This window comes from Protomyctophum bolini (assembly GCF_963924005.1).
Source record: "Protomyctophum bolini genome assembly, chromosome: 16".
Classification (NCBI taxonomy): Eukaryota; Metazoa; Chordata; class Actinopteri; order Myctophiformes; family Myctophidae; genus Protomyctophum; species Protomyctophum bolini.
The window spans coordinates 29,704,010-29,728,276 of NC_137877.1; the positions used below are offsets into that span (position 1 = coordinate 29,704,010).

General features: G+C 42.0%; 2 protein-coding genes across 2 annotated transcripts in view; both read right to left on the minus strand.

Moving 5' to 3' along the window:
* Window positions 1-6,280, minus strand: part of kcnj3a (potassium inwardly rectifying channel subfamily J member 3a) — a 33,498-nt gene extending 27,218 nt beyond the window's left edge. The window contains exons 1-2 of the mRNA XM_080784981.1: window positions 4,825-6,280; window positions 3,918-4,134 (exon numbers count right to left, since the gene is read on the minus strand). Coding sequence (XP_080641107.1) covers window positions 3,918-4,134; window positions 4,825-5,502 — 895 coding nt within the window. The 5' untranslated portion in view covers window positions 5,503-6,280. The remainder of the gene's footprint in view (window positions 1-3,917; window positions 4,135-4,824) is intronic.
* Window positions 6,281-17,977: 11,697 nt separating this feature from the next.
* galnt13 (polypeptide N-acetylgalactosaminyltransferase 13) overlaps window positions 17,978-24,267 on the minus strand; it is a gene marked incomplete at both ends in the record, with an annotated part of 40,363 nt that continues 34,073 nt past the window's right edge. Inside the window, one exon of the mRNA XM_080785692.1 lies at window positions 17,978-18,118. Within this exon, the coding sequence (XP_080641818.1) occupies window positions 17,978-18,118 (141 nt within the window). The remainder of the gene's footprint in view (window positions 18,119-24,267) is intronic.

Sequence of the window (24,267 nt, forward strand, 5' to 3'; positions counted from 1 at the left end):
AGTCAAAAGGCCCAATCAAAATACACCATGTTAGTGACATCACAATATCATCCCTTCCCCCTTTACATTTGTTCACTCTGCGGCTTTTGGCAACTAGTTTTTTTGTCTTGTAAAGCGCCCTTGGGTTTCTTGAAAGGCGCTATATAAATCCAAGTTATTATTATTATCATACAACAACAGCTGTGGGTGCGGCTTCAGTTCAGGTGGATCACCACCCGCCTGAAAACCAGGCATATTTAATAGCCATCTGTTGTCTGCGATTGACAATTTACATTTCAGGTATTTAGTAGACAGTCTTAATCCAGTACAGTAAGCAATAACAAAAACATGGTAATACATCATATACATAAAAATGGTCATGTATCATACGTAAGAACCGAACAGTGGAATATCTATATAATTAAACTATGTGTATATAACTATATAGTGCTATGTCTACATAAAATGGTTTCTAAGTTGCATAAGTTGAGCCTTTGCATACGCCTGTAAGGTCGTCGAGGCTAGGGCAAGTGTCTGAAGATCTGAAACGGCACCGCTAAAAACTTTTGCCCTGAGCCGGTTTGCACGCACGGAACGTGCTCACGCATGCGTAGACTACTGTTGGATCTCCTCTAGCTCATAACTCGAAAACTACACCGCTGTCCGTTGTGCTGATCAGACATCCGAGGTTTGGATCTGATTTCAGATTTTTCATCGCATCACGATTGAAATATAAACGTTTCTCGAGAAAGATAGCTAGCGTTGACTCATGCTAACATTAGCCTTTTCTTACAATGGAGGTCCTCCGAGCAGGGAAAACAGAAGTACATGAGTAGTAATCTCCCGGCCCCGTGCAAGCTATTTACCACTTGTGGCCACCAGGCTGCAGTCATAATGTGTTAATGAACTGGTGGGTGTGGCCACCAGTTAGGGAAGTAAACTTCCCTATCTTTTCACTGCAATTAATCAGACTGCATTAACAGTATACTATACAACTAATGTGACGAGCAATTTATGTATCCTCCATATTATCCCACTTCAGCCAGATACATACATAGACATACTGTACTGTAGTCATCTCTTCTCCAAGAGAGTTGTATGCTACTACAAGAGATCCTGTGCACCATCGCTGGAATATGCCACACGGTGGGGATCGAATCGAACCCCGCCACATCCCCCATCCCCCCCATTCCCTCCCCCGGGGGGTAGGCTAGGGATCGAAGGCTCTTGGACTCAAATCCACAGGAGACTACAGTAACTACTGTTGTTGATTTGGTTGCATAAAACTCATTGAATTAAAATAATCAGTTGTTACGTCACAGGTTCCTGAAAAACCAAATATTTTGATTCTCTATGCTTGCAAGTATGACTAAAGATTAGATACTACATGACAAATGTAGTACTATGGCATATCTCACGTTCCTCAACGATGAACTGCAGAAACCATGAACATGCACTTTTTACCCCAAGTGAAGACTGTGTTCCAGACACAGAGAACATGCACTTGAAGAATTGGGCAGTTTCTTCACTAGTAAACAGCAAGACTCATAAATATTTCATCTTATTCGTGGTCTCTGTGGTATCACCTGTTCTGGCAAGCAGCACACTTACGCTTGTACGGTAACGAGCTCATACTATTTATATTCAAATTAATGTTTACCGCCCATGTTTACTGGTGTGTCACTGGAATTGCATTACGATTTCTATACCATAGGAATAAAAATCTAAGTTTAGGTGCAGTGCTGCAATCCGGAATGCTCAAGGAGAAGGTTGCCATGGAAACAGAGTTACATTGGCCAGAAATGAAAGCGTCTGAGGATTTAGACTTTCACTGTACATCAATTTTTAACCATGGATGTTCATCCGCACCAACACTAACTTCACATAAACAGTGTGCTCCTTGACTGAGACACTTCTGACCAATGGAAGCAAACACAAAACTAATGTTATTTTAAAATGCTTACAACCACCTGACTGAGCACATTTCTGAATATTTCACTATACCAATATACTAATCTAAAATGTATTATTATTTGATTGAATCTTAAGTATGATTGTAACATCATGCTAAATATCTCCCCAAATACCCTGATTTCAGTGCACGAGGGTGTGTTATTTGTGCACTTAGGGTGCATCTATTAAATAGGGTATCATCATTCATTATATTGTTCAAATAAGAAATCTGCCGCCTTCCAAGGTGACATATTCTGAGTTAGATAACTTTGCAATTATTTTGACAGGGCTGGGCAATATTGACAAAATCTATTTTTTGTCCAAATACCTCCATATCGGAATATGTTATGTAATGTATAATAATATAATAATAATAAGGCTTAAGCCGTTTAAACCAGGAAAAGAAAACACTTTATCATCACTTTATTACAATATCCAGTATCCCAGACAATATCTAGTCTCCTATCACAATAGAAATATAAAAGCAATATATTGCCCAGCCCCTAGGTCTTAATAACAAAGTGTCAACAAGAAATATTCAACACAAATGTAATGGTGTTTTCTATTTGTAGCATATCGCATAGACATTGTACTACTTATCAAATCCTCACACAAGCAGCTTTGCCAGAATGGACCCATTATATTACTGCTGGTTTTCAGTAACCCTGCAGCTTCACAAGTTTTTGATTCCATAATGAGTGAGTGTGTTAGTGAGTATGTGACTGAGTCTTGCAGTATTTTTTAAATGGTTGGAAATGGTCTATATGGAAATATAGGTGGTAAATGATCACAGCTACAGTAGATGCCAGTGGCATTACTCATTGAAATTATTGCACTTTCGAAGAGCATCGTAGAAAGCAAATTAATATACCCTCCAAGAATAGTAGCCATGGGGTTAGCAGATACAAAGAACATTTAACCACTTACCTATAGAGCGTCGCAGTCCCGCCCCCTTTCATGACGACGACTGGCCCAGGAAATAATTCCCCATGCATTTTCCACATAGACATTTCAAAAAGTATTTATTTGAAGATCTGTAAGCCTTGAACAAAGCCAACTCGGATCGTGACAAATCATGACAACAAACACAGTATTTTGGGCCGAACAAATAATTACAAAGAAGAAGAAAAAGGGCAGGGTCCAACACTTTTTGGTTGTTTTTCTTTTTTGTAATTATTTGTTGGGCCCAAAAGATTGTAATTGTTGTCATGATTTGTCACGATCCGAATTGGCTTTGTTCGCGGCTTTAAAGGTCTTAAAGGTCGTCGTCATGAAAGGGGGCGGGACTGCGACGCTCTATATAGACTGTTTTGAGGCTGGGGTCGCCCTATACTTGGTCCCCTCTTTTTCCCTCTACAATATATATGCCGAAAATAGCCAATGTACAAGCTCACAAAGTGCTGTGAGCTTGTAGACCTCAAATGTTTGTTTATTTTTGCCAAATGTCTAACCTGTGAGTGACCTACGCTGATATGTACGTGTAGTGTACTGCATGTCTGTGTAGATACTGTAGTATAAAGTAAAATCATCAGTGTTCATTTGTGGCCACACTCTCAGAGTTACATTACAGTTAAATCAAAAATGAGATTTTGCTGTTTATGTATGTCCATGCTTCCGTATTTTAAACATATTTCAAAATTCACCAATATCTAATATCCCTAAAGCCAGAAAGGGAATTAATGAATTAAAAGCTGTCTCAATTAATGTGCCAATTAAGTACTATACATTATAAAGTACACAATTATGGCCCATATGGCCCTTGTACAATCCACTACAACAGACCGGTGCAGTTGATGCTTTGCATTATTCATTATTCCTGTGGCAATTATAGATTACATTGATTTTGCCATGTCCAAATTATATTCAAATATTTGGATAAAAGTCAATAGTACAAGTAGGCTATAGCCAGATGTATAGCTATTCTTCGAGGTTGGGGCCCAGTATCACCAGTGAACAAGGTGTGTGAGTAGCTATAGCCTACTTACCTGTGGTCTCTACTATTCCTTCTAGTATCACCACAATTTCGAACTGCTCTGTTTGCATGGACCTCTGAGAGAGCTCGTAGAATGGGCTTTTGGTGTCAATCACATGGCAGATCGTGAGCGGTGAGACAAGAAAGAGCTGGTCTGCCCCGGTACTGAAACCCACGTCCAACTCCAGCTGATCCAGTGGAAGGAATTCGCCCTCAGGCGTCTGACGAGACTATGGAAGCATACAGAAAGATAAAGGTTAAACTACACTGACCCATGCAGTGAGCCTTTCTGACAGCCTCACATTTATAGTAAACAATCAAAAGTGATCAACGATTTAATAGTGTACAAATGTGACAAATGTGTACAAAGGGTAACCTACATTTTGATCTGAGTTATAAATTGATAAATGAACACTGAGGAGTTTACTTTAGACAGCATAGGAAAACGGCCAATAAAGTAGCCTAAATCATAAGCATATTTCCTCGTATAGCCTACTCCCCACTTTGTAATCCTACTGTAATTGTTGTGGTACACAATGGGAAATTTTAAACACACTTCCTATAGCCCTCATCTGTTTTCTCAGAGAAAAAGGTAATAGCCTACAAAATAGCTAATTGAAGGATTAAGGGAAATTCTAGGCCATACTATAGCCATTCAATTCAACCAATGGATCTAAGAAATCTCATCACAATATTGGTCTGCCTGTGGGCGAAATGGTAATGATGCTAGCTGGATCAATACAAATAAGAACCTGTCATTTGCGCAGTTTAACTCAGTAAATGTTAAAGCGTGGGCGTGGAAGTTCATTTGTATTTGATCGTGAAATGGGTGTGTTTTGTTTGAACTGAAATAGAAATCACAACTCGTGATTGAAAATTGGACATATGGGGCATCCTGGACCAAAGTTAGTGGCACTTACTTTAAGCAATTTGCAGCGGATCTGTGCGGAGACCATATGGCTATTACGCAGGTTGCCGACCCTGAACATAAGAGTTAGTTTTCCATCTCGCATAGAGATAACGGCATGTTCACTGAACATCAGAGTCTCGGCCCGTTTCTTGGGCTGAGACATCTTGATGAACATGCATCCGATCAAAAAGGCATCAACGATCGATCCCAGGATCGACTGGAACAGAAATAGAATGATCCCCTCGGGACACTTGTCTGTGATATATCTGTAACCATATCCGATAGTGGCCTCGGTTTCTATAAAAAACAAAAATGCTGAAGGAAAGTTATAAACGTTGGCCACACATGGAGTGTACTTGTCATCGTGGGCTCTGTAAAGGTCTCCTCTGATGTATGCTATGATCCACCACATGAACGCCATGAAAAGCCATGCAACCGTATAGGTTAGGATGAAAATGAATAAATTCCAGCGCCATTTCAAGTCTACTAGTGTTGTGAACAAGTCTGAGAGGTATCTACTGGTTTCACCGCCCAGGTTTCCATGCTGGACGTTACATCGCCCGTTCTTGTCCACGAAGCGCTGTCTCTTCTTCTTCTTCTCTGGGGGAGGTTGATTAAATCCCGACCCGCTGGATGAGGTGGTCACTACCTGATAATCGTCCCCAAATTTCTTTCGGAGTGCAGACATACTACGATGACAGCAGCGAAAGAAATATTAAAGGATTCAAAGACTTGAGATTTGCAGGACGTGGCTGTGGTTGCTGCGGTTGTCCCTATATGTCCGTGCGCAATTATCGCCCAATTGGAAATAAAGCGAGCAAAGTGCAACGTCTAACTAATCACGCATCGTCCTCTTTCTCCACACACTACTGTTGCTGCTGCACTCCACAGCCATGAAATGTCAATAATGTACCACCAGCAATTTATAAACCCAGGGGAGATGAGCCATGAGAAATGGGCGACGCACAGGATGAGCTATCCAAACGCGCCAGTCGCAGTCCAGGTCGAACAGTTTTGTTTTACGGATTGATGCGTTGTGAATTTGTCATTTCTATGCAGTCTATCTATCATTTGCCCAAATCTACCCTCCCGTTTCTTTGTTTGAAACTTCAAACCTTTCAGTAGCCTACAAACAGCACTTCTCTGCGTAATTAATGGAAAATGGTTTCCTCGATGAAACAGGTCTGTGCGCACTTCCGACCGATATGATCGTCTTGGGCAGGATTCGGTCCCCAAGTCTTCCTTGAAGATCCGTATACATATGCTGGGTTTGTCTTCACTCATATGATAGTACAAAATAATTGTGGATTGGGAAGAAAATCACTGCCCCGTCGTCATTTTGCCTGCGCGCGTCACTGTTACTCGCCAGACTTTCTTTATTCTTTGTCGGTCTTCTCGTGGCATTTCGAGGACATTCCTGTGATTACCTAATACAGACAGATCCAGTAGATGTTTTTTCAGCTCCTCGAGTTTTCTTTCCCTCGATTTCCCTGCACAGTGCACACAGCTCCTGCGCACTTCCACGTTTCGTATGCAATGATGCACTCACTATTGCCTAGTGGCCCTACAGACCGAATTAGAGGGGGAGGGAAGATATCTGCTACTCAGTCCATTTTTACAGCGCGTGGTTCAACTGTCAGATTTCCATTGAAAAAGAACATGTTGCTGAAATAATCAATATCTATTGTGTATCTGTATCAAGAGTAGCTACTGCCTGTTGGCTAATTATATAGCCACGACATTAATAGGCAACATTTCCTAATGGTGTTAGTTTCAGTTTGATTATTATTATTATTATTATTATTATTATTTCATTTATTTGGAGCATTGACTAAGATTTATAGTTTTATAAAGATATTAATTAAAGAAAAAGAGAAAAAGAGATGAGATGTTGGGAAAGAAATACAGTAGAGTAGAGTACTATATGTAGACTAAATATTCTGTGAAAATCATTGTTGTTAATAAATCTGACTAGATGGCAGATGCCAAGAAATCAGAACATCATTGTGACAGTAGCCTACTCGATCCATTTCATTAGCTCTGCACTATGCAGAGCTGGTCTGTTTAATTATTATTCATCATTATTGTACTGTAATTCATAGGCTGTAGTTCACAATTCGAGGCAACATCAGCCTCAGTACAAGGAAGATACCTCCCATGTTTTAGTAGACAGTTATAGATACACCCACTTTACTCACTATTCCTCTGGGTCACCCCTACTAACAGGCACTGACAAACAGCCTGTCCCCCCCTCGTTCCCCAATCCCATGGATGAGCGCACCTGCTTTATTCCCTGAATGTTTTTCCCTCCAAACAACAGAGGAGGCTCTGAATAGTGTTACAGGTTGTGCAGGAAAGCTGCTGACACTCAACTATGAACCGTTTTAAATCTCAAGGGGCTCAAAGAACTCTGGTGGTGCTGCAACTGCGATGCAGTAAGCACGATTCACTCATCATATTACCAAGCCAACTGCCACCAAGGAATATACACCCACACCCTGGTTACCCTAGCTTTTTCACACTGTACGTCTCAAACATACTGTAGAAGGCAATATGACCACCCTCCCCCATCTCCTTAGCTCTCTCTCTCTCTTTTCCCCTCTTTCTTTCTAAGTATTGAGCACTCCCAAATCAATGTGTTATCCATCCCCGCTAATAAGCCATTATCATCACTTAATCAATATATCAGTCATTGAGGATTAGTGCATTGTCCTTTTGTCTTCCTAAATTCCTCATTAACTGGTGATAGATCAATAAGGAACCATGATGGATCAATAAGGAACCAGTGCTGCTGTGATCAATTCACTTTCATTTCATTTCAGTAATTTTATTTAACTGAACTGGGAGCATTTGTTTTCCATATTATACTAAACCTGGGTGTATATATACTTTAGGTTCAAAGTTTTGTTGAATTTCAAAGAAGCTCCCCTCCCTGCATGGTTTAAATAAGTGGTTCTCAATGTGGGGTCCAGAGTTACAGGTTTGTAGGTTTCTCAGACTGTACGAATGGAACCAAAATGGACTTATGTCCATCTCTTTGTACAGTCTCAGCAATACCAGGATTTTATAGGGTAGATTGGGATCCCAGAGATAAAATATTAAAACAAAAAAATCGATTGGGGGTCTGTGTGGACTAATCAAACCGGCATCCTTGAAATAAAAAAGGTTGAAAAGCCATTGCCCATATTGCCCAGAGCTGCATGTGCTGCGGTGTGATCAACCCTGCCTCACCTCTGAATCAAGCATGACAGCCACCCACAAGGTAACATTATGTATCACTGAACTAACATGTGAGTGCGGAAACCTACTGCTTTTCTCACCCTCCTCCCTCATGTCAGGAAGCATGCTCTGTTCTCCACTTTCTGATGCCGAGCTTTGTTGTAAAATGTCTCACTCAGTGGTTTTTCCAACCGATTTAACAATTTTTTGGTTTCCCGCCTGTCTGAGCTCCCACCGGGGGATCAATAAAGCGGTAGTCTGGTCTGTGGCAGAGCCTACCAGACTCATTACAACTCCTCGACATGATCATTTCACCGACAATCTGATGCTTAATTTATGCTCTGTCATATAACAGTGTTGCACTGTACAGAAAATAGTACATGTACCAGCTCATAGTGAGCTCCTAGATTGGTGAATGACACGGTTATATGACAAATGGCTTGAGTGTGACATCGCTATACTGTACAAATCTAAAAACAGAGCAGAAGTCATTGGCAAAACCTGTAACTGTTTCCAGGATGGTTGCATAACAGTGCAGGTCTGTGCTGGCGATTGTGTCAGTGCACTCTTAATGTGCTTCCAATTGCTGTCTGTGAAGCTCTATAATTCAATCCCCTCAAGGGGGGAGGGCAGAAAAAGATTTGCCCATCAATCACCAGGTCTTCATCATAGGGAAACACCAGCCACTGCTGCAGGACTGTACACTTTTATAATGAGGACAGGGGGACACAGGTCCACTATGTGCTTCCTCAGCCCCTCATTAGGAGGAAGGAACTACTTTGTGGAGCAACAGCTATTAGTGTGAGCTGTTGAACACCCAGCCAGTACCTTGAGCTGGACATTTTTAATTGCTACATACATTTAAGTCAAATCCCCTGCTCTTGTCAGTGTGTCTGTGTACCCACATATAAAAAAGTAATTACATACATTGAAAAATGTCTGTCTGTAGCATATTCTTTTGTTTCAGTGTGTTGTTACTGTCTTACGGCACAGACATTTTAGGTGATACCCCTATTTGTGGCAAATAGCGACAGAAATGGTTAATTGGAAACTCACAAGTTTGAAGCATGGTCTATGAAAAATGCATGCACACAATGTAATATTTTTCCAGTGCCTTTTTGACACATGCATGGACTCTTCACCGTGGATTAACTCAGCAGGATAACTCAGTCACAGGAAGACAATTATACATGTTGAAGAGGAATGTGCTATTTATGGCATGCTCCCAGCAAGATAACAGAGAAATGGAATTTTTTTTTTGTATTATTGTCTCCACCAGTTGAAGGCATGGGGAGAGTATGTTTTACTATTTTAAATTTGGGCATTTAGCAGACAGAAAAAAAATTCTAGCAATACATCAAGTACATAAAAATTGTCATCATGAATCATACGTAAGCTAGTGGAATATCTATATAATTAAACTATGCTTAATGCGTAGGATACTCTATAGAGTGCTATGTCTACATAAAATGCTATTTAAGTTACATAAGTTGAGCCTTACAGGCATACGCCTGTAAGGTCGTCGAGGCTAGGGCAAGTGCTACGGAAAGTGCTACGGAAGATTGGGAGTGAGTCTGCAGTTCTGATTGCTATGGGAAGTGCATTTCACAGTTTTGTAGTCAGAAGGGAGAAGCGTTTGGGACGTGTGGAGCATTGTAACAGCGTTTTTAGCTAAGGTACTTCCTGCGTCGGTTGATCTGAGCGCGCAGGAGTTTTTGAGCCTCTTTGTGTTTTTACCTGCACCAATCTGTGCAAAACTTTGTATGGCACTCCCGCAAGGAAAAGTTTTCACATCTGCTCTTTATAGCGCCACCAGGAGGCCAACCTTTTGGTCTACTCCTTCAGATCTTACCCAAATCTCAAGCAAATTAGTACACATGATCTCTATAGTCATGTGATCAAGACGAGTCTGTTTGATTTCTTATATTCCATCCTGATTGGCTAAGATTGGCTTGCAAACTTCTCAGGACTGGCCAGTTTTGTACCAAATGCCGCAAATCATTAACACAGCGTCCGATTGCGGTGAAACTGTGCACGTATATTCCCACTAGGGTGAGGAAGAAATGCCACTTGACATTTTTCCAAAAACACTCCTATCCGCCTGCCGGCCAGCCAGTTCTCCCTTAAGCCAACTTTAATATAGGATATGCAGATTATAGTTCTATCTTGAGGCCATTCCAAGGATGTGTGGCCTTTAGCGAGCCACACTCAACAGTACACTATAAGATACCGCGTTTTGAAAATTACACTGTGCTTTTATTTTATTTTGATTCATTGCTCTGTTCTGGTGTAACGCCATCCTCGTCTAACATCATTACAAAATGGTAGGAAGGGGCATGTAGCAGGCACTACCAGCTCCTGCCAATATACACACTCCCATTATACCCTGATGAGAAACTATTTGATGTTCTTGTGTAACCTGTATTTTTCAAAATAGCACGGGCAAGACCTGATGGCGGGGAGTTGGAATTGATTTATTAATCTAATCGGACCAGTGTAGAAGAGATGCATTTATCCTGCACTCTGTATCGGCTAGCATGACACTTGAGGTCACTCTCTGAGAGAATCAGCCAATCACTTTAGCCGATCTCCTTTAATTTTCCATCTCCCCATAATCTCCACAATCAGGGATACAGCATGAGCAATAAGACTGTTTTGATGTGAGGCTTGATGGATTTGTTCATCCTCTCGCCATCTCGCTACTTCCGCATTCAAAAGTCCACATAATCTCGTTGTGCTGGCACAGTATTGATTTTTGAATCCTTAAATCAAACAATCTTCTGTTCATCTGAGAGGGTGCTCCATGATTCCCCCCCCTGGTAAAAATGAGGTCCTTAATGTCATCTGAACCATGGATGAAGGAATAAGAGGTCCTCCTCCATCCTTGACCGTGTAATGCGAAACCATGTGGCGGAGGCCAGGGCACAGCAGCATCACTAAAGTGATTCCATGAAGACAACTGGATCAAATGATGGAGGCCCCGAGGAATAGATTAAACTGTCAGCATCTTGTGGCAATCAAAGGACATTGAAAAGCCCTTTCCACACCGGTTTTGCGCCGCGGACAGAAGAAGCTGTGCGGCGTGTGCGCAGCTGGTTTTTAGACAGCTGGTGGATAGGAATTAAGCTTCCGGGAATCTGGCCGTCGCGCAAGTCGTCCGCGGAAGTGGAGCTTCTTTTCCATCCACCGGCTGTCTAAAAACTGTGTGCAGCTGCTGTGCGCAGATGAGAACGTGCGCGGCTCTTTAGATAGTGTGGCAGCTCCTTATAGCTGCCCACAAACGGCAGTGGCTCAGGGGTAGAGTGGCCGGTAGAGCAGCTGGATGGCAACTGTGAGGCTCCCAGTTCGATCCCGGGCTCCCCCAGAGTTTGAGTCGAAGTGTCCTTGAGCAAGACTCAGGGCTGTATTTTGCGTGTCTTAAGTACCAGGTCTTATTACCTAACTTGAGTAAACTAAAGACCTGGAGGCGTGATCAATGCTCTTTGGCCACTCAGAATAGCCAAATGGCATTGATCACGCCTCCAGGTCTTTAGTTTATTCAAGTTAGGTAATAAGACCTGGTACTTAAGACACGCAAAATACAGCCTGAGTCCTAATTGTACCAACCTGACGTGCAGGTTGGTACTTTTCATGGTTTCCTCCGCCATCGATGTATGAATGTGTGTGAATGGGTGAATGTAACGCACAATCTATGTAAAGTGCTTTAAAGCGCTATAGCCTATAAATTCACCATTTACCATTTACAAACCGGGACTGCCTGGGGCAGCCGCACGGAAACTGCCATACTATTAGTTATATATTGGCTGTGGGCAAAATAATGCTGGTAGTTAGGATGGTTATAATAATAGCAACACAACAGCTTCACAGGGGGGGATTGCACACATGTAGGTAAAATAGGAAATTCTGTATAGGACAAACAAAGGGAGAAAGCAGTACATCCCTCACATACAGTACAAGGATAGACAAGGTTGCTCCTACGGTCAAAAATAGCATCACAACTGGGTTATTTTCTGGAGCAGTTCCTGGTGATTGGTGATTGATTACAACACAATTACTGTTGAAAGCATGAGAGCCCCTCCTCCTAATCACTGCTTTGGTCGCTAAAAGGGTATTATCACATAGGAGAAGCTTGTTAGGGCTACTTCCTCCCCAGCTAGTCAATAAAAAATAAATTCCCAAGAGGATGTAAACATCAGAGGAACCTCAGTGGAATCCTAGGCTGGGTGAGGATCTGTACATTTTAGATGTACAGATGATACAGATGTGTGTGTGTGTGTGTGTGTGTGTGTGTGTGTGTGTGTGTGTGTGCCCCCCCCATATGGCAAAATAACTGACCCCCACCGAGACTTGTAGCCTCAAACCATGTCTAATTAAAGCTGCTTTTCAATGCAGGCGCTTTGGAACCCCAGGTCCCCTCAACAATTAAGGGCAGCCTTTCTCTTCTGGTCTTGAGTAGGAAGAATAGGCCCCATCTAGAGTGTTGATTATCCCCTTCTCTCACCCACTCTCCCTCTGCCTATTATTGGATTTGGAGACTAGATGGAATCCCATATATCGAGCAGGGAAGAGACGGAGGGGAAGCCTCGCACACAATCAAATACACCAGAGACGCATGCAAATAGAATGAAGAACAAAAGTGTGGAGAATACTGTTTGACAGTGTTAAGAAGCTGCTCTTGTTGTAGATATGCTAAGAGTCAGATGATAAGGGCAATCAGTTATTTTCAGTGAGCGTATGACTTGGACCATAGTACAATGGAGTTGTGCACCCTCTAGCTCACAACACGTACGTCAAGTTTGTATATCTGCTATTTTCGGTACGATAAATCGGCTATTAGAATTTTATATTTGGTTTAGCACTGTCTCCAATTAAAACCATATACCTGCCGTTAATATACTACATCTACTACTACAGTTTTTCAGCTGATGCGTCACATTTTATTTGCTTGGAAATGCTGTAATTTTCTATGAGCGGTATCACATCTTTGCTCGAAAATGCAGTTATTTTCTGTGAGTGGCATCGTTATTATATATTATTAGGCTTCATGTAAGCCCACACCACACACTGCTGCTGAGTGTGTGATGGAAGGTATAGAGTTAACTCTCTGGCAGTCTCCATGGTGAGAGAAGCTCAGATCATGTTCTACCTCTGAGAGCCACAGTGAGCCATGTCAGATAAGGCTCCATTAGGCGTATTATTTTAAACCATCTCACCCACTAATGGACTACCCTTGCTGGGCCACTGCCTGGCTATCTTATCCCCATGGGTCCATTCTGCCGTGATCGGTTCTGCCTCATACAGGTGTGAGACCGCCTGATTGCCCCAGTCCTACAGGGCCCCTGCAGAGGCTGTGGTGAGGTGCTGATGTGTTGTGCCATTAATGGAAGCCCCATGAGAGGCCATTAATGACTGCAGTGTGGCTACCTCAGAGAGGTTTACAAAATATGTATTAAAAGGCAGTGTTCCATGGGTGATTTGATCTCTGGTGGTACGCTATTGTAATGACGTCACGAGCACGTCGCTTAACACCTACTACAGGTCACACCAGACTGACCAGAGCCTATTTTCGTCAGTGCCTTACCCCTCATCCCTAAACTTCTTTGCCTTTTTTTTTTTTACTATTTTGAAAAATATTTTAAAAAAAAAGTTCAACTAGCCGATCTACATCGATACGTTGTGAGCTTGTAGATCGGCTATTTGTGTGGTGCAACTCCCCCCCCCCCCCCCCCCCCTCCTCTCTCTCTCTCTCTCTCTCTCTCTCATTAGCAGGCAACTATCAGCACTATCTCTGTTTCTGGCACAACAGCGCCCCTATTGGTACTAATAGTCATACTCGTGCTCATTAACGTCACATACATAGGCGGACACATAGGCAGACACGGACATTGCTGTTCCTTGGAGTAGTTGCACCACTCAATCAAAAGTTCAAGGAATAGGGCCCTATAGGTGTCTGGTCACACAATGGACCCATGTGACCCATTAATTTGCGCTGTGTGACACTCGGCACTCGGCAACCTTTGTAAACGATGTTGAGGTGTGAATGTAAGGTTGTTTTTAATCAGTGCATGTGCTTGTGTGTGTGTGCTCCTGAAAAATCTTTGGGTGTACGGCATGGTACCCTGTGTAATGACCAATGCAGCACTTTTCAGGACATCCCTCCCTCCCAAGCGAGGAATTGGGGAAAAGATGTGTGTAACACGGAGTGAGGTACTGTTGATTATTAAAACAACACTGTGTTTGCGGGTATCCTATTTCTCAATTTGCCCAGAATTATAGTGACAAAATCTTGATCAAGCCAATACATTGTGCTATTAATATTTGTAATCTAGTACCAGCTTCAACTATGCAACTTCCAACACTTAATCTCTCTTGTAAACTGACCATGTTCCATTCAGGCACATAGATTACATCTGTTATTTCCTGTCAAATATATTTTTTTGCTCACATGGTGGAAAAATAACGAGCCTTATAATAGTTATATCTCAACAGGTAAGAACAGTTGTTGCTGAACAGAGGGGCAAGGTCATTCATTATAATGCATTTGTTTTGGCATCAAATGTTTCTTCCTGTAATGGCCACCAGGAAACAAGGTTGCAAATTACCACTTTTAAAAGCTCTCCTCCTCCAACCCAGAGAAGATGGGTAATGCAATACACGTTCCTTTTTTTATTTTATTTTTTATAAAAAGAAAAACAGAAATATACAAACATATAACATATCACGTGACGACCAGAACACTGAAACACAAACTACATTCCTATCATAGTAGCATGCATTTAAACATAATGGAAAACAATAAATATGTTTACGTATACGTACTATGAAAGAGTTGATTGGATTTCAGTCTGAATGCCAAGCAGACAGCCGGCAAGGATTCAGTATTCAAGCAGCATTGATAGTGTTCCACTATTTGACGTTCCTTCATGTGTAATTGCCTAATGCTTTATTTGTGTCCCATTTGTAGAAATAGCAGATCTACATGCTCACAGATCGTGTTGTAATGCAACACGTTGTGAGCTTGTAGATTGGCTATTTTTCGCAGCACGACAGCATCGTACGATGAAGTATACTGTAAATTGGTCTTAAGGTCCATAATGTAGGTCTGTCAATTGGCTTCCATGGGACTCATTTTTTCGAGATTTTCCGAGCACATTGCAGTGTAAAAAGCCCAGGAATTTTATGATTATATTTCATAATAAAATAACACAATACCTCATCATGTCATGATCCGTTACCATTCAATTTTCCTTTTCTGAGAAGGAGCATTCAAGTTTTACAGAGTCTTAGAAAAATAATTGGTTCTGTATGTACAATAACAAGGGTGGTAGAAACATGTTAACAGTATTATGTACAATAGTGATTCCTGCCTGATCTAGGGCAGCAATCTACTTGGCAATCTGAGTACCTATAGTCACATTTGCTTGGGAATGTACTGTAGGATTGCATGTTTGGTCAGGCATAAACTATTGCAGTGATTCCCAACCTATGAGTCGGGGCCTACTGGTGGACCGTGAGGGTATTGCAGGTGGCCGCTCATCTAAATAATAATTCTAACAATGTCTGAATGTCTGGCTGAATGTCACTGACAGCGCGTTATCTCATCATTAACTGCACGAATCACTCCCACTTTTCACACAGGCATGGACCATAATTATATGGAGGTCTTAACAGAGCCCTTTTCCCCATTTGACACATTAATGATTAATAATGAATTTATTAGTGAATTAACCTCGCACCTCTGTCCCTTAGCGACACCTGCATCACAGGCCACCGTTATCACCGTTACCCCACTGGCATGCTTCCTCTAGCTACCGCTGCAACACAACAAAATGTGCCCTATACAATTTGGCGCCGCGTGTGTGTGTGTGTGTCTCCTAATAGACAGCACAGCCGTTGTGGTCTATCTCCGACCGAGCCACACTATTAGCACACATCTCTCCATGGCAAAAAAAATCTGCACGCTCCCAGAATCCAGCTAGATTGTGCTTGGCAAAACACAGATTTGAATGATAATATAGCATTAACAAAAAGATGACTTAGTGGGCCCTGAACACCGATTTTCAAGTCGGCCCTGATCCAGAAAAGGTTGGGAAGCACTGAACTAATGATCCTCGCAACCTATTGAATACTATACTATTGCAATTTAATTTAATTAATACAGTCTAAACATTCAACATTTATAATGAAAGAATGATTAAATAATCTAAATAAACGAATACACCAACCAAAATTCTAAAGGCGTTCCTAGACATAATTTATGCTCGTTAATATTGTAAAGAAATGGGAAATGTCCTAATATTAAATACTGAAATATGACCGGATCCAAACAATGAGAGTTCTTAGAGGGACTTGATGATACCAAATGGATTAAAAAGCGCCACAGTGCAGTACAAAGTATTTCAGAACACATGTTCATGTAGGGAAGCAATTACATTCAGAATTCAATCCTATCTGCAGACATCAGAAAGAGCTATCGTACTTCCAAATCATGCTCTTTTCCCTCTCTCAGTTCCTCAAACAAATTAATCTTGTACTTTAAGGCATTCACATTCTATCGATTCAAGGGACACTTCCAAGGAAATGTGGCCATGAATTTGCAATGCTGCATACAGTATACTCCTTTCCAACAACATGAACCTTGTAAGATTCCTTATGCTGTTATTTTTAAAAGAACAGGGGTATTAAAGCAGCGTTAATTTGAATGAACTGTGTACAGATGATGGCTTATTCAGCTTTGTTATTTAAATTTTTACACATCATTCAAAGCAACATCACTCATCCCAACGTCTGTTAATAATGTCCGTACAATATACCTAAAGACTAATGTACAGTACTCTATCTATATACAGAGCACAACACAGGTCATGTGCAGTCAACACCTACAGTATGGACAGATGTACATGGTGACGCACTCTGTTATAGATGCTTTGTGATCATAATCAGCCTCTACTTGACCTGGATGAGGATGAAATCACTGAGATGTTGATATGTTGGTGATATCCCATATCCAATAACACCTTGAGCTGGAGCTGATATGACAGAGGCTGACCAATCAATCGGAACAAAATGCCAACACGGCGCACGCTGAGCTACGGAACTGAGGTACTCAATAAATCAAACATGCTATTTTCTCCTCATCTTTGTGACTAAATAAGGCTATGGGTATGTGATGAACAAATGATTACATTTGTGTTTTCCTTCGGTATTACCAACACCCAGCTGATGATCTATATATGATATGCAGTTTAAGTCCTGGGATTCAGAAGTGGCCTGCACATGTGGTGATAAAGCAACAATACTGGATGCCAAGGACAAAAAGAAGTAGAACAGGACCTGCACAGCTCAGTAGATGCATCTGTTGAGAGTTCGCTCACAGCTACACGTACTGTGTGGTAGACGGTGTGAGTCCTCCGATATCAGACTATCCTGTAGACAACTACAGGCCCTGAAAACCATTCTCCATTGTCTGGAAAGTTGAGGCAGGCACTTTATCCAGCATAGCCTGTGATATGGACCGAATGAGAGGTATACAGTCGTTATTGTGCGGATATTGTCCTCTGGACGCACAGGAACACAGGCGGCTATGGCCCAGATACCAGGTACAGTAGCCTGGGGCCAGGCAGTCACAGCAGAAGGCATGGGATGTCTGTGGAGGTGCAGCGAGCCAGTGAGTAGGGACTAGGGAGGTAAGGGGAGGACTGGTGAGGCAAGGCCTCAAGGGCATTTCAGACCACACTGGGATTTGTTTCTGCAACGTTCTAATGCTTAATTTATGCTCCGTCGCTACGACACTGTCACGTGCCAAAAATAGCTGATCTACAAGCTCAAATAGCGTCGCACCTTGCAGATCGGCTATTTTTGGTGCACAACATTGTCACATGACAAAGTTTAAATTGGGCTTAAAACGGCTCTGTCTTGTCTTTGTCTCTGGTCTGAACATGGCCTCAAACGTTCAGAGTCATGTTGCGTAGCAGCCACTGCTGCGAGCGGCTCCCTGTGCAGTCTCTCAATGTGGGAACCATCTTATCCTCCTCTGAGGGCATGTCCAGACACTGGTTACTGTTCACGTGCAGGAGGGTCAGTAGCTGCAAAGACAAGAAACAACAACACTGAACACACGTACAGTTGCACACAGACACGGGCTGTACATACAAACACAGCGCACAGCCACACACATACAGGTACAGTACACATTCTCACACACACACACACACACACACACACACACACACACACACTGGAAAAAATAGTTTGTCATTGCCCCAGGAATTTACTTTTAAATATGTCTGATCTGGTATCTTTGCTGTGTAGGCTGTGTATTTGCGATGATGTGAGTGCAAACCCATAATTTGACCTATATTTTGTAGGCTATCCCATTCCCTTTCATTCTTCCTCCTTTTTCTTTCTTCTCCATTCCGTCTCGTCAGTGCTAACAACAAAACGCGAAATGCCATAAATGCCATGTACATTATCAAATACACCTGTAGCGATGAGTTTAATTCAATTACAGTGAGATAATATGAATCTCAGCATCTGACTACCATCACAGGCAACGACACACCGAGAGAGTGAGAGAGAGAGAAAGAGGGAGAGGGGGTCAGACTCAATGGCCTTAATTAACCATTTATGTCCATGTCCTTTGCGCTAACATACGGTACTTCTGCAATTTTGTACTTCAGTGACTTCAGGGGCCTCAGTAGCAGTAATGATCACTTTGATTATTTTGTCACCAGTGCCCTCGACTGGCGACGAAACGTGAGTTATAGCCCATACAGACACGATGCTATAATTGTGTCCTGATGCTAATGAGCTAATGAGTGCTGTAAAAGCTTTCTTAAGAGAACAAAGATGAAGAAATAAAGAATAAATGGCCCCACCCCTATAGCTTCTAAAGGACCTGCTGCTGAAGGGTTTCAAGTGTTAAAGAGGCTAATACATTCGCTCACAATATGAGAGATGATTGTTGGTCATTAAACACAGCAGCCATTCAGTACCAAACTAAATAAAGGAAGGAACATTACCAAAAGTAATCAGGGATAATAATTTGCATTCTCACACAGACACAGACCACTTGTTCTTATTTCTTACAGTGAGACAGTGTGGATTTAAGCCTTCATTAAAAACCTTGATTGTGAGTTGACTGTTGACAGAGGATTTCCAATCTAATCATATGCTCAAACCATAATATTTGAGCTTGAGCTTCACCCAGTTTGTAATACAAATCTCTGACGATCATTCTGGATGTGGATACACATACTTGCTCTCTCTCTTGCGTGTGCACTGTGCACACTCACATACACACACCTGACTTACAGGGCACTTTGTTCAAACAAAGCGACATCACAGAGAGCATGTGGCATGCACTGTTAAAAACACCTGCCAACCATTACAGTGAAGCAGACCTATGGAAGAAATGTAGAACTGTGATTCATTCATCATCACTGACAATGTCTTATTCAAAGTATTGTCCTGATGTAATCACTGCCCCATTAGCCTCAGTCTTCTTGCACTTTTGGAATAAATACAATCAATGAGATCAAATAAAACTTCCCAGCATAACAACTCATAATGGCAACGTTATTGCAGACTTATTAATGTTTCATTTAACATACTGTAAGCCTTATATCAGAACTAAATGCATGCTGTGATCAGTAATGCACTAATGAAGATATCCTTTTTGCTCTCATTCAAGGATCCAACCCACTCTGGTTGCATAACTGACAGGGGAGAGACTACAACAGAGGGAGGACGAACAGCCATTCCATATTTAATGAAAATATTAGAAATGTGGGGCCCTTGTCTTTTGCTCATAATTATTTCATGGCTCCTCTGAGGCAGTAAAAATTCCCATCTCAGCCTCCCAGCAAAACCAACCAGTGTTGCAAGAGCAAGTGTGTGTGTGTGCGTGCGTGTGTGTGCACGTGTGTGTGCACAGCTGAGACCAGCTAATTAAACGACAGTTTCTAACCATCAGCCCTGCGTGAGGAATAAAGTCCTCCCCCTCCCCTTTGTCACCAAGGAGCACATTGGACTTGCTGACAGCTACTGAAACCCTGTTTAATGTGCACTTGTGCTGACATCTTATGTCAAAATAATAATAATAATAATAATATGTCAAAAATGTTATATTTTTGAATAAAATACAAAAAGTAACTAGAGGCTAAGGGTTTCAAATAATTGTAGTGGAGAAAAATGTACAATATTTGCCTCTGAGATGTAGTCTCTGAGAGTAGAAGTATAAACTAAAGTATTGAAAATGGAAATACTAAAGTAAAGTAAAAGAATATATCTTAACATTGTCACGGTGACATGCCCAAGAACACCTCTCTGCTGAAGCATAAATTTGACACGCCTAATCTTTTTTGAGAGTGGTGCGGTCATGAGACAAAGCATAATTTAAGCTTTAATGCTGCGAGGTCGCTCACTCTCTGTCTGAGCCTGGCTGTGTGTGTCAGAAGGACTTTGAGAGTTAGCAGAAAATCAGGTCATCTAACAGCAGGTCACTTCACCACAGCAAACTTTGACACGGAACACCGGCCCCAGGAGTCATTTACCCAATTTACAGTGCCTGTTGACCAAACAGTGGCATGAATCATGATACAGTAAAGACTCTTTGCCTGACACAGAGACGCAGGCCACAGTGCCTCCCAAACTTTTCAGGTGGAGACCCAAAAGAGAGACTAGACGTTTGCACACAACGCGTCGCTTCACTACTTCTTAATTAAATTAATGGTATTTCTTAGATTTGTTTGTCTGTTTTAAAATGTATACACTTATTTTCATTGTTTTATTTAAAAAAAAACACTTTTGAAATATATTTATTTTAAATGTAGGAAAGGAAAATGAAATTTTTACTACAAATCAATCAAAATCATGGACCTGTTAGGGTGGTTTCTACACTCTCAGAGTTAACTTAACTATAAATTGGGGTCCCAGAGATAGAAATGCAATTAAATGGGGGTCCGTAGCCAAATGCATGTCAAACTGGGGGTCCTTGAAATGAAAATTACTGTTAGAGCTGTAAAAAATGTATCTTCTCTTTTGGGGGTCCTTGGCATACATTTTCTAATGGGGTACGTGGGCTAATGAGTGTCGATTTTGGGGTCCTTTACATGAAATAGTTTTGGACAGTCTGTATCTGTGACCAGTGTAATAGTCCTGAGCTATGGGCCACATGCCTCTGTATCTGTGACCAGTGTAATAGTCCTGAGCTATGGGCCACATGGCTCTGTATCTGTGACCAGTGTAATAGTCCTGAGCTATGGGCCACATTCCTCTGTATCCGTGACCAGTGTAATAGTCCTGAGCTATGGGCCACATGCCTCTGTATCTGTGACCAGTGTAATAGTCCTGAGCTATGGGCCACATTCCTCTGTATCCGTGACCAGTGTAATAGTCCTGAGCTATGGGCCACATGGCTCTGTATCCGTGACCAGTGTAATAGTCCTGAGCTATGGGCCACATGGCTCTGTATCTGTGACCAGTGTAATAGTCCTGAGCTATGGGCCACATGGCTCTGTATCTGTGACCAGTGTAATAGTCCTGAGCTATGGGCCACATGGCTCTGTATCTGTGACCAGTGTAATAGTCCTGAGCTATGGGCCACATTCCTCTGTATCCGTGACCAGTGTAATAGTCCTGAGCTATGGGCCACATGACTCTGTATGTGACCAGTGTAATAGTCCTGAGCTATGGGCCACATGCCTCTGTATCTGTGACCAGTGTAATAGTCCTGAGCTATGGGCCACATGGCTCTGTATCTGTGACCAGTGTAATAGTCCTGAGCTATGGGCCACATGCCTCTGTATCTGTGACCAGTGTAATAGTCCTGAGCTATGGGACACATGGCTCTGTATCTGTGACCAGTGTAATAGTCCTGAGCTATGGGCCACATTCCTCTGTATCCGTGACCAGTGTAATAGTCCTGAGCTATGGGCCACATGCCTCTGTATCTGTGACCAGTGTAATAGTCCTGAGCTATGGGCCACATGCCTCTGTATCTGTGACCAGTGTAATAGTCCTGAGCTATGGGCCACATGGCTCTGTATCTGTGACCAGTGTAATAGTCCTGAGCTATGGGCCACATGCCTCTGTATCTGTGACCAGTGTAATAGTCCTGAGCTATGGGCCACATGCCTCTGTATCTGTGACCAGTGTAATAGTCCTGAGCTATGGTCCACATGACTCTGTGACCAGTGTAATAGTCCTGAGCTATGGGCCACATGGCTCTGTATCTGTGACCAGTGTAATAGTCCTGAGCTATGGGCCACATGCCTCTGTATCTGTGACCAGTGCAATAGTCCTGAGCTATGGGCCACATGGCTCTGTATCTGTGACCAGTGTAATAGTCCTGAGCTATGGGCCACATGACTCTGTATCTGTGACCAGTGTAATAGAGCTATGGGCCACATGCCTCTGTATCTGTGACCAGTGTAATAGTCCTGAGCTATGGGCCACATTCCTCTGTATCTGTGACCAGTGTAATAGTCCTGAGCTATGGGCCACATGGCTCTGTATCTGTGACCAGTGTAATAGTCCTGAGCTATGGGCCACATGCCTCTGTATCTGTGACCAGTGTAATAGTCCTGAGCTATGGGCCACATTCCTCTGTATCTGTGACCAGTGTAATAGTCCTGAGCTATGGGCCACATGGCTCTGTATCTGTGACCAGTGTAATAGTCCTGAGCTATGGGCCACATGCCTCTGTATCTGTGACCAGTGTAATAGTCCTGAGCTATGGGCCACATGCCTCTGTATCTGTGACCAGTGTAATAGTCCTGAGCTATGGGCCACATGGCTCTGTATCTGTGACCAGTGTAATAGTCCTGAGCTATGGGCCACATGCCTCTGTATCTGTGACCAGTGTAATAGTCCTGAGCTATGGGCCACATGCCTCTGTATCTGTGACCATTGGATCCCACGGCTACTTACTACTTTTGATTTGGTTGACCATTCTTCTTCTTGATAAACTATGCTATTGCTATTATTTTTGGTTTAATTCTTGTTGCATTCAAAATAATAAGTTGCATTACAATGTTACTGTCTGTGTGTAGAGGAGATTCATTAATATACTATTTTTGCATTCTTTTCACTACAATAACTGCAAAAGCATGACTAGGCATCCTAAATGGAAGAGAACAATATAAGGTCACAGGGAAGATTACCTTTTTACCTTTTTTTAAATGTTTGTTAACGTCCATGTTTTGTACCCCGAGGACCACCTTGAAAATGAGATGGTGTATCTCAAGAGCTTTGATTAGATTAATTAGATTTTTAAATAAATCGTAATCATTTAATGGCTCAAAATGCAGCGCTAAAGAGCTTTCCTTTAAAAAAACAAAACATGAATAGACAGGTAGAGTGAGAGTGGTAGAGGAGGGTGATAATTGAAATACACTGCTCTGACAATAGGGACACAACGCACAGTGTACACAGCTGCTCCGTGGCTATAGTAGTGTTCAAATGCAGCGCTCGCTTCCCGAGAGGACAGGACCATGAAAGCTATGCTCACAATGGAGGATCACTTCAAAAGAACTTGTAAACAATGGCAGTCCCATTTCAATCTGCCCGGTGCATAGATAATCTGCTAAAAATAAACATGTCCTCCGCCTGCAGGCGCCGTTCACCAAGGGCTGGCACTGGCAGTCCAAGGGACAGCCTGTGAATTTTCAAATCAAAATAAAATATTTATGTTGGAAAATAAATGTCAAATGAGATCTAATTTGGTGTGAAGGCTAGCTAAAGGTCTTGCAGATACCATCTTGTACACAGCTGCATTCTGATGCGATGTCTGTCATTGCCTTACGTGTCTGTCTCCCTCTCTTTATTCATTCATTCCCAAAGGTCACCGGTAATAGCTACTAATGGCCCAGAAAACTACTGTATTTGCATGCATATTGTTAGACAATATGCATGCAAATACATTTCTGGGCCATTACTACCTGAAAGTACCTGGAAGCTCAACGTCATGATGAGCTTAGCACATGTATATATTGTACAGGTAAATGAAACTACTAACTACAAAGTAAAATGTGATTTTGTAGATCGATGTTTACAATCAAGAGTTCAATTAACCACTTGAACTCTATATACTTTGTCGTACAGAGAATAACAAAAATAGCCAACGTACAAGCTCGTTGTGAGATTGTAGATCTGCTATTTTCACTATTTATGAAATCTCTTTGTCTACAATGCCCAAAATAGGGAAGCCAGGTTGAAAGCAGCTAACATTCTG